Source organism: Tricharina praecox, assembly GCF_024521635.1.
Source record: "Tricharina praecox strain CBS 144465 chromosome Unknown BZA05scaffold_1, whole genome shotgun sequence".
NCBI classification, from domain to species: domain Eukaryota; kingdom Fungi; phylum Ascomycota; class Pezizomycetes; order Pezizales; family Pyronemataceae; genus Tricharina; species Tricharina praecox.
In genome coordinates, this window is record NW_026250403.1 from 1,140,557 (window position 1) to 1,153,449 (window position 12,893).

Genomic DNA, 12,893 nt, shown 5'->3' on the forward strand with positions numbered 1-12,893 from the left:
GCCCGCCACCATCCGCCGTCATGACAAGCATGGAATGCCGTGGGTCGGACCGTACGCACGTGTGCGGCGCCGACTGACCGACATCCCTCCCTGCCGCGGCTTGCTCTCGATCAAACATCCACGAGCCTGGCTCGGACGGGGTTGTAACTTGTTGCTTGAGGCTAACTACCGGTACGTACTCTACTCTACCAGTGACAGACTTCGCGGCCTGCAACTTGAGCTAGGTACCATGAGCTACCGTGAGCTAGCTATGTACCGCGGGACGGGCCGTCGTTACATGTTTCATAAGTAGATCACAGTTCCCTGTAACTACACTCTACTTCGGAACTTGGAAACTTGTTTTGAAAGTTGAAACACCGTCTGTCAGCGTAACACCCGAGGTAGTCCGTACACCAGGAGTTTGAAGTTTCCGGGTGCTATGTAGACGGTTGGACACTCACTGCATCAGATTGGATGATCGAAGCCTCCACCGCAGCAAGAGATGCGAGCACAGTGTTCACCAGTATTCGCCAGGAACGGACTTCACAACGACCCGTCACGGTGCCAAATGCTCGGTGGTGGGATGCACCTCGTGATTTGTGATGAGTAGTATTTTGCCTAGCACGGCCCAGCAAGGCCCAGCTTTAGTTATCGATTCATACCAGCCTTATCAGGAAACGGGTCCGGAGTGTTGTCTTAGGCCTGCAGTGGTACCTATCGGTATCGGGGCCTGAACCTGGTCCACTGATCCATGCTCCCGTGACCGTGCATTGTCCTTCTAGGTTCAAAGTTCCGAAGTCATAACCGTGAGGGGCGGGTGTTCTAGATAGTCACTAAAGTCTCATTGAACGGTATTTACATGGTACATTCTAGCTACGGATGACTTTTGCGTACCGTACCCTACTTGGCTGTGACTATAACACAATCACACGATGTCACCCGCATAGTGAGGATTCAGAGTCAGAATCGCGGAGGACCCAGGGAATAGGTATGTACCAGTGAGGTAGTGCTACTACCTAGTAGAGTACTTGAGGACGACATATGTGGGGAAGAAAATCCTAACGATAGAAGCCCAACTAAAATATGAAATAATCTGGAAAGGTCGAATGCATTATTATGAAACAAAAAAGTAAATATATACCCGCACACCAGCCCCTATGTATCTCGTATCTACGCCCGCTTGATGCCCTTCTGCTTTCTCTTTTCCGCCTCAATTTTCGCCAGCTTTATCAATCCGAACACTTCACTCATGGAGTAATCCTATTATTGCACGCACACATCAGCCGCCGTCGTCCTGCTCGCCAAACCCCGAAACAAAGACTTACTGTGAACCCCTTCCAGAGGAAAGTCTGGATGGCCCAAGCGGACCAAGAATAGTAGCCATCCCAGAACAACGGCTTGCTGCCACCACGGATGATCCTGGCCACCACGCTCTTCGCGTACACGGCGGTGTCCATGGGACATGCCTGGCTGAGCTCCACCCGCTGGAGCCAGTAATCGTTGATCGGGGTGTACAGCGAGTTCTCTGGCAGCTGTGTGTTTGCCGACCTGACGATCGAGGAGCGGACGCCGCCGGTGATTATTGTCAACACCTTGACGCTACACACATACCATCGTCAGCAGCGATCGCGATCGCGAGTGCGCGTGTGTGAGGGGTGGACGGTTAGTTACTTGAACGGTTTCAACTCCATCCTGAGGCAGTCCGCATACGCATGCATAGCGGCCTTTGAGGCGTTATACGCGCCGCCGAAGACGAGGGGGATGATGGGTGCGATGCTGCCGATGTTGACGACGGTCGCGGCGCCGTCGGCGATGAGCAGGTCCACGAACGCCTGCACCACCCGCATCACGCCGAAGACGTTCACGTCGAACGTCTCCTTGACGACACCCTCGACGTCGAGGTCTGTGCAGGGGCGCGGCGTGCCCTGTCCCGCATTGTTGACGAGCACGGAGAGCTTGCCGTTGGTGAGCGCCGAGATGGTCGCGTGCGCCGCCGCGATGGATAGGGGCGAGGTCACGTCTAGCTCGACGGTCTCGATGCCGAGCGCGGCGAGCGGGGCGACGGTTTCGATACGCCGGTAGGCGGCGAATACTCGGTAGCCTGTGGGCGGGTAGGATGCTTAGTGAGTGCGGGGTGAGCGGGAGGGAGATGAACATACCCTTCGCTTGAAACTCTTTCGCAAGTTCTCCGCCGATGCCGCCGACGCCGGCTCTGTGGGTTTGTTAGCTTGCCCGCTCCTATACATCACGCTTTGTGTCGGTACCTACCCAGTGATGAGAACAGTCTTTCGTGTATCCGGTGAGGTGGCCATGTTTTTGTTTGGAGTATTGAGGTGGTGCTGCAAGGGCGATGTTGAGGGAAGATATGGAGTGATTCCGGGGATGTCATATATGGCCTCAGCATGTTGGGTTGGGGACCCTGTAACCCCGAAGCATGTGCTGGATACAGAAAATACAATCAGGAACACGGGGACCATCCAGCACAGCCGAGGGCCGATCCATGTAGGTCGGCGTATGTAGGTACCTATCGGTATCAAATTGTCGTCCGAACCATTCCAAGGTGCGTGATGCCTGATCACCGGGCAGGTTGTGGATTGAATCTTCAGCTTTAGTGATCGCTCATGCAGGGCAGAGATGAAACTCAGCTGGATTCCGAGAAGCAGATTGCGGAAGTCCATGTACCGATGTTCTCCGCCTCCGGAGCGGACGGTTTGTACTTGGGTGTTTATCTGATGTACCGGTGTCCCGCGCCTCCGCAGCGGACGGTTTGTCCTAGGGCATGAATATGAGGTATCGACAGACCGTCCATGCCCAACTACCACCGGCCTTGGCATGCATTTGGGGAATCGACACACCGTCCATGCCCACCACCGGAGTTCAGTATACATTTGAGGTATCGACAGACCGTCGCTATGTACCTTGGGCATATATTTAAGGCATCGGCAAACCATCCCTGCCTACAATCGCCCGGGACAGCAGCTGAGAGGCTGAATCTGGGTGGGCCCCATCTTGGCGGCACGTCCTCAAGCATAAATATCTACGCAAGTCCGGCCGGTCCTAGGCCCTAGGCGGCTAGGTACTCTACTCTGTTACGGCGGCTTTCGGTGTTCGCCAATTTGCCGGTATCATAACTGTCGGTTTGAAAATTGACATAGCGATGGACGGAACGGACGGAACGGACGATTAGGAAACCTAGGCTGAAGTTACCAGAGATAATGGAAGAATACCTAATGCAGAAAGCATCAGTCCTTGCCCGTCACCGCCTGATTTGACAGAAACAAGTGAGCCCATCCACTGATCCCACCATCGTCAGCAATCCCTGTGGTGATCCATTTACCCCAGTCAACCCATGTTTTTACCGTTAGTCAGCGGGGTCATTGACTTGCACCCCCACCAACCAACCAACCCCACCTCCTACTACCTTCACGACGTCCACGCGCCCACCGACACTCCAACCATGGGTAAATCCTCCAAAGACAAACGCGACTCCTACTACCGCCTCGCCAAAGAGAGCGGCTACCGGGCTCGTTCAGCGTACAAGCTCCTGCAACTACACTCACACTTCAACCTCCTCACGTTCCCCACCGCGAACCCACGGGTCATCGACCTCTGCGCCGCGCCCGGCTCCTGGTCGCAAGTCCTCAGCCGGCACCTCCCGCCCAGCAGCACGATCATCGCACTGGACCTGCAGCCGATGACGCCGATTCCGGGGGTGACGACACTGCAGGCGGACATCACACACCCGTCCACACTACCACTGATCGCCGCGCACCTTGGCGGGTCGGGGCCGGAGTCGGGTGCGGCAAAGGTGGACATGGTGATCTCCGACGGGGCGCCAGACGTGACGGGCCTGCACGACCTAGACGAGTACGTGCAGTCGTCGCTGCTCCTGGCGGCGCTGAACCTGGCGGTGTGCGTGCTCACGCCCGGCGGCTCGTTCGTCGCGAAGATATTCCGCGGCCGGGATGTCGACGTGCTGTTCGCGCAGCTGCGGTGCTTCTTTGAGCGCGTGGTGTGCGCGAAGCCGCGCAGCAGTAGGGGCAGCTCGATTGAGGCGTTCGTCGTCTGTCAGGGTTTCGCGCCGCCGGAGGGATTCGTCGGCAGCTTGGAGAGACCCATGACCCTAGGAGTCGGGGTTGGAGAGGGATGGGGGGAATGTAGGGCCGTGGTCGAGTTTGTCGCCTGTGGCGATCTGGATGAGCCCGACTCTGATGCGACGCAGAGACTACCGGGGAGAGAGGGGAGTATCGATCCTGTGCAGCCGCCCACCGCGCCGCCGTACAAGAGGGCGGTCGAATTGAGGAAGCAATTGGGGGGTGGGGGGAAGTAGCCTGAACAGGAGGAGGAGGGGAGGGGAGAGGGAGAGAGATATATACCTAGGCAGGAGCACGATGTATAAATAGTAGGGTGTGGGATGAATAAGGCGTTCTGGTTGGTTTAGATCTTAGAGGCTGGTTGGGAATAGATATCACAGCGGTCCATTCATTCATGGCATGGCACTCGTCCTTTCCTCAGATTAAATGCAACATGACGGAAAATAGTTTAGCATGCAGTATCTCAACACTACGGCACATGTAGCTCATTCCACCGTTCTATCTCTCCCCTCCAACTATACTCACCACTATTCCAACTTTCCACAGCAACGACGGCGGCAAAAGTGGTCACTACTTTCAGACATTGGCTGAACCACTTGTACGTCGTCGTACCTATTACCTTGGTGGCCATATCCTTTCTGTTTTCATCCTTGGGGTACTGGGTGTGTAAGGAAGAAGAGGAAGGAAGTCGTACATCGGTGAATTTACCTGGATTGAAGGCCGAAAGACACTACTTGGTGATTCCAACACTGGTAGCTGGTGGGAAACTGAGAGTCTTCGTGATCTATGAGAGTGGAACTTGATAAAGAATGAGGGATTTCTAGTCAAGAAAGACGGATGGAGGGATACAGTAGGTAGAATACATGAACGCACAGGAACGAACGCCGCGAAAGCAACATTTTGAACGGAATAGATATCCAGGTTATATCCACAACTACAACAAAACGGAGAAAGCAAAGCAAAGCAAAGCACAGTAGCGCAAGCAAAAGAAAGAAGGAACAAAAAAAAATCATTGCGGCACAGGTCTCTGCTTCACAAGTAACAAATATACACTCTCGGCGACCCTCTCCTTCCACTGGGCAGCCTTGCGCACCTCGTCCTCCTCCACCATCCGTCCCGGTGTCTCTCCACTAAGGGTGTCCAAGTCCCGCTTCTGAGAGCTGACCCAGCGCTTGACGAACTCGGCCGGGTCCTCGGCAAGACTTCTCCAGAAATCGCGCTTGGCCTTGCTGTGGTTGATGGCTTGCACCAGCATGGCGATGTGGTCGTCAATGGTGGAGATCTCGCGCAGCATCCCGATGTAGGATGGCGATTGCATCACTGCGTGCATCTTCTGTCGGATGGGGTCGTCGATGAAGATGGTGACGTCGTGGATCTGTGGCGACATCGATGCGGCGACGTCGCAGCGGACGAGGTATTTGATGACGATGGGCTCCAATGGATGGATATGCGAGAGCGTCAGTTCTGGTATTTGCGGAAAGTACAGGCGGTCGACATTAAAGATCTGTGGGCAATTAGCTTGGGTAGTCTGAAAGCATGGTAGGTAAGCGTACCGCCCGCAACTGGGGGTTGCAATTGATGGTTCTCTTCTCGTCGGGATCCTGTAAACCATGTGCGCGCACGTACTCCCAGACCTTCATTACGATGCCGGCACGGGTATCCTCTTTGGTATCCAGCAAGTCCGCGAGGGCGGGCGAAAGGCGGAACCGATCCGGCGATTCATCACGGATCAACTTGATGGTGCAGTTGATATTGTCGTCTCCTTTCCTCTCAAACTCGAAGCCGTCAAACTCGGCAGGCCCGTTGAGACCGAGAGCGGAGGTGGCGGGCTGGGTGGCGGGCGACTGCTTCCTCCACTCGATGGTGTTACCTTCCGGGTGCAGTTCTCTCGACCGGTCAAGCTCTATTACTATCGACTTGAAGAAGTGCGAAAACTTGCGCTTCTGCAAAGGCGGAGCATTATCAGGGCGTGGTGTGAGTCCTAAGTCAGAGTCGGGATCCAATTCCGCCGCATCGCTCTCCTCATCGTCAAGGAGTCGGCCCTCAATTTTCACACGGAACGTAGGGATTTGGCCAGTATCGAAATCGAACGCGTTCTCGTCAAGTGGACGATCCGACACCTGCCATAGCTGGTCCTTGGCCGTGTTGGATACGAAGATGCGCAAAGTCCGGGTATTCTATTGTCATCAGCGCCTACCCCCACCATAGGAAACATTCACAATATCGCTCTCACACCTTGATATTACGATTCACAGCATCCTGTATATCCAACCTCTTGCGCATAATGGCAGCATCGTACCGTCTCTCCATCTCCCTGAGATCCCTATAGACGCGCGCATTGGCCACAATCTCCTCGACGCCCTCGGGGATGGTCTTGTCGGTCGGTTTCCTCGCGCGGCGCTTGGCAAGCTCGCGCTCGGCGACTGCCGCCTGATGCTGCGCTGCCATCTGCTGTTGGGACATCTGTTGATGGGGCTGTTGCGGAGGACGGATCATGGGGCCGGGGCCGCGACTGGCTGGCGCTGGTGACGGCACCGGTCCAGGGACGTACCCAGCTGGGACGCGCATTTGGACGGGGGACGGACGCATCTGGTCCATGTTGTTTCGATTCATAAGCGGGGTGGCGTGGGGGTGAGCGATGGTCGTGATGGGTGATTGTCGCGGCCGAAGGAGGTGTTGCAAGACGAGAGAGAGACGAGACGGTCGCGTTGCGCTAGGTACCGGAGGCGCTAGCTCGTGTAGATTCATTGAGACAGTCATGTGATCGAATGCTCATCTAGTGTGGTGAATGGCCCTCAGAATCTAGAGAATCAACAGACGGCCGTACATAGACAACAGAGATTCTGGGACTGACAGAAAGCTGACCACGAAAGAGACCTTGTGGATCGCATTTCCTGCTGGTACAAAAATAGTAAAAAATTGGACCAACGTTTGGCCAACCCAAACACAGCAAGCTCGCTATTAGCAGCTACATACGACAATTGCAGATATAATAGGCACATAAATCTCCAACCGTGGAGTACGGACACAAAGAAAATATACAGGTATCTCAGGCAATTCTCCCACAGTATAATCTGCCTGTGCCACATACCGGTACGGCATTATGTCACCATGCGCATTATCTCTGGTCCCTTCTGCCATGGAGGTGCCTCATCTGGCTCCTCCTTCACCCCTCCAACCTCTTCCTTCCCCTCCTCCAGCTCGTGAATCCCTTTATAGACGATCATCGTCAAGATGAAAGGGTATTTGGAAGTCATGAACACAGCCTTATCCGGTGGGATGGCAAGCATCGGAAACATATAGGCGGTACGGTCATCGAATCCCCACTCCTCGCTGCGAACTATCGTGAAGTTCACTTCGAAGAAAGACCCGCTGTTGCCGTTGACGCCAGTAACCATCGGTACATGTGTCGCTATGGCGATGCCGCTGCAATCCCGCAGCAAAGCGTGGATTGTTCCGTCAAACATGTACACCTTTTTCGGCAACTCGCGAATTCCCTTGAACCACAGATGTTGATACATGATGCGGCATGCGCGGCTGTCGAATATGGTGGCGTGGGTAGAAATTCCATCCTCCGAGTTGCCAGCACCGGCCCATCTCTGGGGATGTCCCCACAGATGGCCGATGATGTGGAGGTTTTCCGCGCAACGTCCCCCTCTGTGCACCGGAATGGCTCCTTGATCAACTGGCTCACGAAACCATCCGCTGATCTCTTGAAGAAGCTCGCCAGTAACAATCGAGTATGTTTTAATTGATGGCAGATGATTATTCAGAAGACTGACTTTTTGGGTACGTGCGTCGATGTAAACAGCATCACAGTTTTCTGAGTCGCCCAGGCTGACCATGTTCCGGGTGGGAGCATCGTACAGCAACATCCCACCACGCCATGCGAAGACAGCGAGATTTCCGTCGGCCTCCACAATGCGCTCAGCGTTGGGTAGTCGGAACATGTGACTCTCAAAATTCCCAATCTGCCAGACCCAAATCTGGGCCGCATCGTCCCCCGAGACCATGACATAGTCATCCAACAGCCGGACCCAGTTCAATGTGGTACGTGCCGGCACAGCCAAACCGCCCACAATTCGATGGCCTAACCCCGGGCCGAGTTGCCATATCTCGAATGACCGATGGTCTGTTGCGAGGAGCGCCAATCGCTGGCCCATGACTGACGCGACCTTTGCGAACGGATTGACATGCTCGAGTGGCATCTGGATGCGCTCGCACAAGTGTGGGCTGCGGACTGCCCGTTCGCGCGACACCTCGTTCTCGAACATTCGCCTCCAGGACCTCTGATCCTCCTCCTCGCACACGGTGGCCTCTTTGGGGTACCACTTCCTAAGCAACGCACTACACACCGAGTCCGCCGTGAGGAGGCCGTGCCATCGTCTGCCGACGCGCCGGTAGGGAATTATTTCGCGCGGCTCAAGATAGGAGAGCACTTGGGTGGCGAGCTCGATAGGTAGATTCCCGACGATGTCGAAATAACTGTTTTGCGAATAGAGGATCTGCTGAAGCTGCCATCGATCCGAGGGACAGAATCGCTCCGAAAGCTTCGTCAAAAATGTCAGACGACTCCTCCCGTCGAGCATTTCGAATGCCATGAGAGCCTCATCAAGTGGCGACACGCAAGACATCGCAGGGTGATATGATGGGGGTAGTCGTAGTTGTAGAGTCGTGGTTGTAGGGCCGTAGTTGCGGAGTCGTAGTTGTGGTTATGGTCGAGTTGGTGCGGGGGTGGGCTTGTCATGAACACACCTGTCAACTCACTGACACATCTGCTGCGAGCCGAACCTTAAGTATTCTGCTCTATGATAGTAGGTACATAGACGAATCGTTGCTCCGTCACTGATGCTCACTCATCCCCCGACGAGTTACTTTCTGTAGCTGCGTCCTATTGCTCCGTCAGTCTAGTAAGGCCGTATGCGACAATAAATTGATTATCTCTCTCTCAATCGTTCCGTCCCAGGAGGAGAGGAGGCGAGAGGAGGGGGAGGGGGAGGGCGCTGAGGTTGAGGAGCTGGCGTCACCCCCCATTATTCCTCCGAACGGGGTCAGCGAAAGCCACGATGGGCTGCCTGACGAAGAGGCAGGGGACGAGACGGACTGCGGAGCGGACTTTTTTTCCTAGCTTTACTTCCTCGGTGCGCTCTACATGTATATCTGGGGCAGGTCAGGGCGGGGGCATGGGAAGCCATGATGGGCCGCCAGACGAAAGCTGGGTTGGATAGTGGGACAAGGAAACGCCGTGTGTACCACCATATACCTAGTATTTCCATGATCCAGGTAGGTCACGAGCCATCATTGATGGTTACAGTCAGAGAAGAAGGATTAGATTGGGCTGGGCACTTTGCAAACGCCAACCTACCTATCCACCGCCCGTGTGAAACACCCAAGTCACAGTAACCATCATTTGTCGGAAGCTAGGTGAAATTTCATGAGACTCCGGTCTTTCTTTCTTTAGGGGACGAGGAGAAGGAGGATTATGTAAGTTGTACATAAAAGTGCCAGTTTCAAGCCGTGATCTAGATGGGCCGTGAGGAGCATTGCATTTAAGAGGATTCAGACAGCGCCTTGAAAACTTCATCGAAGGCTAAAGTATAGGCACAGTTCCATTCCCCTTGGGCTGATACTCATGTTGCAGATAGCCATCCTGAACTTGGATCATTCATTGATAGGATCTTCCAGCTTGGAATGTAACTTCAAATCAAAGAAAAATCAAGCTAGCCATACAATCCGGAGATAAAACCAAAAAGGCACGACTTCGTTAAAACCAACCATCCTTTGTTATAGCCCCCTCATTTTGTTGGGCGAGGTTTAGCCTAGGTAATACATAATCTAGATTATATTTTCAGGTGAAAATACATTTCATACTGGGTGATCTTGTCTGAATGGCAAAATAGATGTCGGTGGCTTGAGTAGTCTGAATGCTGTCGAAAATGCTAGAGCATGTATGACTGCGAAGTTTGAAAACGCCCTACACCGTACATTGAATTGAACTGCTAGACCAAGCTAAAACTCCCCGTGTTGAAAATCTAATGAGAATATGTCAAAACACCTCCATGTTGAAAATTGAAAGAAAACTCAGCAAGTCCCCCCATGAACATCATGAACTCCATGCAGAATCTTGAAAGAAAAAAAACGAAAGAAAAAAAAATCACAACCACACAATACCCCAGATCACACCAGATCACACAAGAAGAATCCTCGACCTGAACATGACAGCCCCAACCCTTTCTGTTCTTTTTTCTTCAAAAGATCCCTCTGCTCTATCCCATCGACTCGGTCCTAAGGTTCAGCTTCCCTCTACTGAGGTAGGAAATCCCACATCCTCTCATGAAGTTCACAAGCTTCATCTCTAGAATCCTCTGCAAGTTGCCTCTCATGAAACTGCTTCTCCAAAGCTTCAATCTTCCTGTTGACAGAACTGTTTCAAATCAGTCTTGTTTTCTAGTGCTTATGTGAAGTACCTATCCATAAAAAGGGTATAATGATAGGTCTCTTCAGGCCAATGGGGGGTTAAGATGAGTGGTAAATACACATACATGTCTGTCTTGTAGTTGCGAGCCATAGGCTCGATGCCAGCGGCCTCCATGATTTTCCAGGCCTTCCTCTGGTGCCAGATGTAATGCTCGAGGATATCTCTGGCTCCTTCAGCCGTATGGGCATCAAGTATTCCATGCCCACAGTCTCTGTAAGGACACCCCCAGATGCCATTATCTTGACCCCTTGTGGGCAAAAGGGGTGTCCTTATGATAGTTGGAGTATGAATATTTCCCAAAGATGGTGAAATAGAAGGAGATAATGGAAGCAAGGGGGTGGTTTGAGGTAAGGGGGTGGTTTGAGGTAGGGGGAGTGACCCAGCGGAGGCCGTGAGCCCATCTACCCCAAAACCAAGTGTCTCTACCCATGGGTGATGGGGCCATGGCTTCAGATGACGAGCTTCTTCTCCCCTGAATCTTCTAGCGCTTGCGTGAGGATCGTAGAAGTCGTATGAGTCTGATTCATATCCCTCAAGGCTGCCATTTGGATTGAGGGGACCAGCCTCAGGACTGAAGGACCGGGCCCTTGGAAGGGGGATTTCAGCCTTTTTATCTTCGGGCTCGTCCCAGTAGGGACTGTGGTATCCATGGTCACTTTCATCCCCAGGATAATTGCCTTCATGACCACCCAAGGAACAAGCGTCTCCAACTGAACTAGTATGCCCTACCATGGCGGTGGTGGCAGGCTTTAGCTCTTGGTGGATTTGAGACTGGTTTAAAGTCAACTTTTCGCCAGTCCTATACCGGCTCAACCTACGTCCATCCGACTTTCGGTCCTTTGCCTTACGCTTGATACCACTAGAATTTGGAGTCTGACTGACAGATGGCCCACCGTCGCTTTCCTTGCGCTTGATGCTAGAGCTTTGAATCTGACTGACTAACGAGTCACCATCGCTTGACTCGCGCTTGATGCCGGGGCTAGCCAAACTAACAGTGTTACGGGCGGTACCAGCGACAAGATCGGCTCCCTCGCTCGGAGGCGCCGGTGCGATCTTCCGTCTCTTGGGTTTCGGCGTCCCCTCCCCCTCATCCTCCTTCTTTTGTACTACCGCATCCCAAATGGCGGTCACCAGAGCGGTGACCGCGGCGACTTCCAGCGGGTACTTTTTAGAGTACCACCGGTAGAGACAATGGCTTCTCCACCGTTGTGCCTCCGTACCCCACGAATTTATCATCTTCAGCAAAACGAAGCGCCTGTGGGTCTCCACATGCGCTGCTTGGCCGCCCGGCACCTCCCTGCAGTAATCCCCTAGGAACTTGTTGTATAGGTTCTCCTTCTTCATCTTTCCTGGGGGTTCGAACGTTTCAATGAACAGCCACAGTCTCGCCTTTTCTTCGATGCCCACGAAGATTTGGGCGTACTCCGCAGAAGGCTTGATGGAATACCATCCCGCTTTCCCGAGAACCCAAATCTTGAGATCGCAGCTGTCCGTGATTTCAATGGCGTAGTTTTTTATGTCGCTGACGAGAAGCTCGTGATCAAACACCGACTGCGTGCGAACTACGGAAGTCAGTCTCAGCCCAACCATCCCTAGGCACTTGCGAGTGACCACTTACTGATGCTTTTCGCGACACTCTTTCGTAAGAGTTTTCCCGTCATCCTGAAAGGTCCGTCCTCGAACACCGTGAGGAGATCCACTTCTTTGTACTTCCCGGTTGCTTTATCCTTCTTGCTCACAGTGGCGTTGCGTAGCTCCATCTGCGGTATTTGATCTTCCGTGAGCCCCCGGTTGTACTGTAGCAGTCCGCTCAACTCGTACATCTTGACGGTTGCAATAGGCGTTCTGATTGTGTGGGGGTGTGAGGGGTCGTTGCGAAGAATCGATGGTTGTGCGCTGCGTGAACTCAAACTACGAACGTATCGAGACAGAAGCAATTGCGACGGTTTGTGATTGCGGTAATTGTGGTTGCGGTGGGTGTTGTTGTTGCTGTCACTGTCGCAGTTATTGGTAGTAGGGAGGGAGAAGGTTGTGCTGTCGCGGCCGTTGGTAGTGGGGTGGGAGAAGGTTGTACTGTCGCGGTCGTTCGTAGTGGGGAGGGAGAAAGTTGTTGTTGTTGTGGTGGTGGTGGTGTTGCTTGGAAAGGTACAAGAGTAGAGTGTCACCGGAAGCATCGAGTTGTCGCTTACACGGCAGTTGCCGATAGCATGTGACCGAGTACGCACGCCCGCAACAACCGATGGAATGATAAATACATGCATCCATACCTGATATCTACATACCTAAGAAGTATACACCTTATGTGTATGAGTTTAGAGTATTCAGGTACATATGGAATGTCA

General features: G+C 53.3%; 5 protein-coding genes across 5 annotated transcripts; 1 reads left to right on the top strand and 4 right to left on the bottom strand.

Moving 5' to 3' along the window:
* Positions 1-1,149: 1,149 nt before the first annotated feature.
* BZA05DRAFT_440292 (uncharacterized protein) lies at positions 1,150-2,291 on the bottom strand (the record flags this gene model as incomplete). The annotated part of the gene is made up of 5 exons (XM_051486588.1): positions 1,150-1,239; positions 1,305-1,578; positions 1,651-2,080; positions 2,139-2,191; positions 2,248-2,291. 5 exons carry the CDS (start codon positions 2,289-2,291, stop codon positions 1,150-1,152), a joined length of 891 nt encoding a protein of 296 aa, XP_051344265.1.
* A 794-nt stretch (positions 2,292-3,085) lies between these two features.
* BZA05DRAFT_382097 (FtsJ-like methyltransferase-domain-containing protein) lies at positions 3,086-4,530 on the top strand. Its single transcript, XM_051482073.1, has one exon. It carries the CDS (start codon positions 3,329-3,331, stop codon positions 4,307-4,309), a length of 981 nt encoding a protein of 326 aa, XP_051344266.1. The 5' UTR covers positions 3,086-3,328; the 3' UTR covers positions 4,310-4,530.
* A 552-nt stretch (positions 4,531-5,082) lies between these two features.
* On the bottom strand, positions 5,083-6,662 carry BZA05DRAFT_330538 (uncharacterized protein; the record flags this gene model as incomplete). The annotated part of the gene is made up of 3 exons (XM_051480542.1): positions 5,083-5,577; positions 5,627-6,250; positions 6,309-6,662. 3 exons carry the CDS (start codon positions 6,660-6,662, stop codon positions 5,083-5,085), a joined length of 1,473 nt encoding a protein of 490 aa, XP_051344267.1.
* A 145-nt stretch (positions 6,663-6,807) lies between these two features.
* Positions 6,808-8,915, bottom strand: BZA05DRAFT_10501 (uncharacterized protein). The gene has a single exon (XM_051478506.1). The coding sequence runs from the start codon at positions 8,705-8,707 to the stop codon at positions 7,175-7,177; it is 1,533 nt and encodes a 510-aa protein (XP_051344268.1). The 5' UTR covers positions 8,708-8,915; the 3' UTR covers positions 6,808-7,174.
* Positions 8,916-10,044: 1,129 nt separating this feature from the next.
* Positions 10,045-12,684, bottom strand: BZA05DRAFT_469934 (uncharacterized protein). Its single transcript, XM_051487873.1, has 3 exons — positions 12,170-12,684; positions 10,616-12,113; positions 10,045-10,497 (listed from the first exon to the last, which is right to left on the bottom strand). Exons 1-3 carry the CDS (start codon positions 12,372-12,374, stop codon positions 10,377-10,379), a joined length of 1,824 nt encoding a protein of 607 aa, XP_051344269.1. The 5' UTR covers positions 12,375-12,684; the 3' UTR covers positions 10,045-10,376.
* Between the last annotated feature and the right edge of the window lie 209 nt (positions 12,685-12,893).

What these genes read in the sequence shown, in the direction of transcription:
- BZA05DRAFT_10501 (XM_051478506.1), bottom strand. Translation starts at nt 8,707, where the DNA reads ATGTCTTGCGTGTCGCCACTTGATGAGGCTCTCATGGCATTCGAAATG.
- BZA05DRAFT_469934 (XM_051487873.1), bottom strand. Translation starts at nt 12,374, where the DNA reads ATGTACGAGTTGAGCGGACTGCTACAGTACAACCGGGGGCTCACGGAA. An exon ending in GAGTGTCGCGAAAAGCATCA is followed by an intron (nt 12,114 to 12,169) that starts GTAAGTGGTCAC and finishes TGACTTCCGTAG; the next exon opens with TTCGCACGCAGTCGGTGTTT. An exon ending in CGCAACTACAAGACAGACAT is followed by an intron (nt 10,498 to 10,615) that starts GTATGTGTATTT and finishes GATTTGAAACAG; the next exon opens with TTCTGTCAACAGGAAGATTG.
- BZA05DRAFT_382097 (XM_051482073.1), top strand. Translation starts at nt 3,329, where the DNA reads ATGTTTTTACCGTTAGTCAGCGGGGTCATTGACTTGCACCCCCACCAA.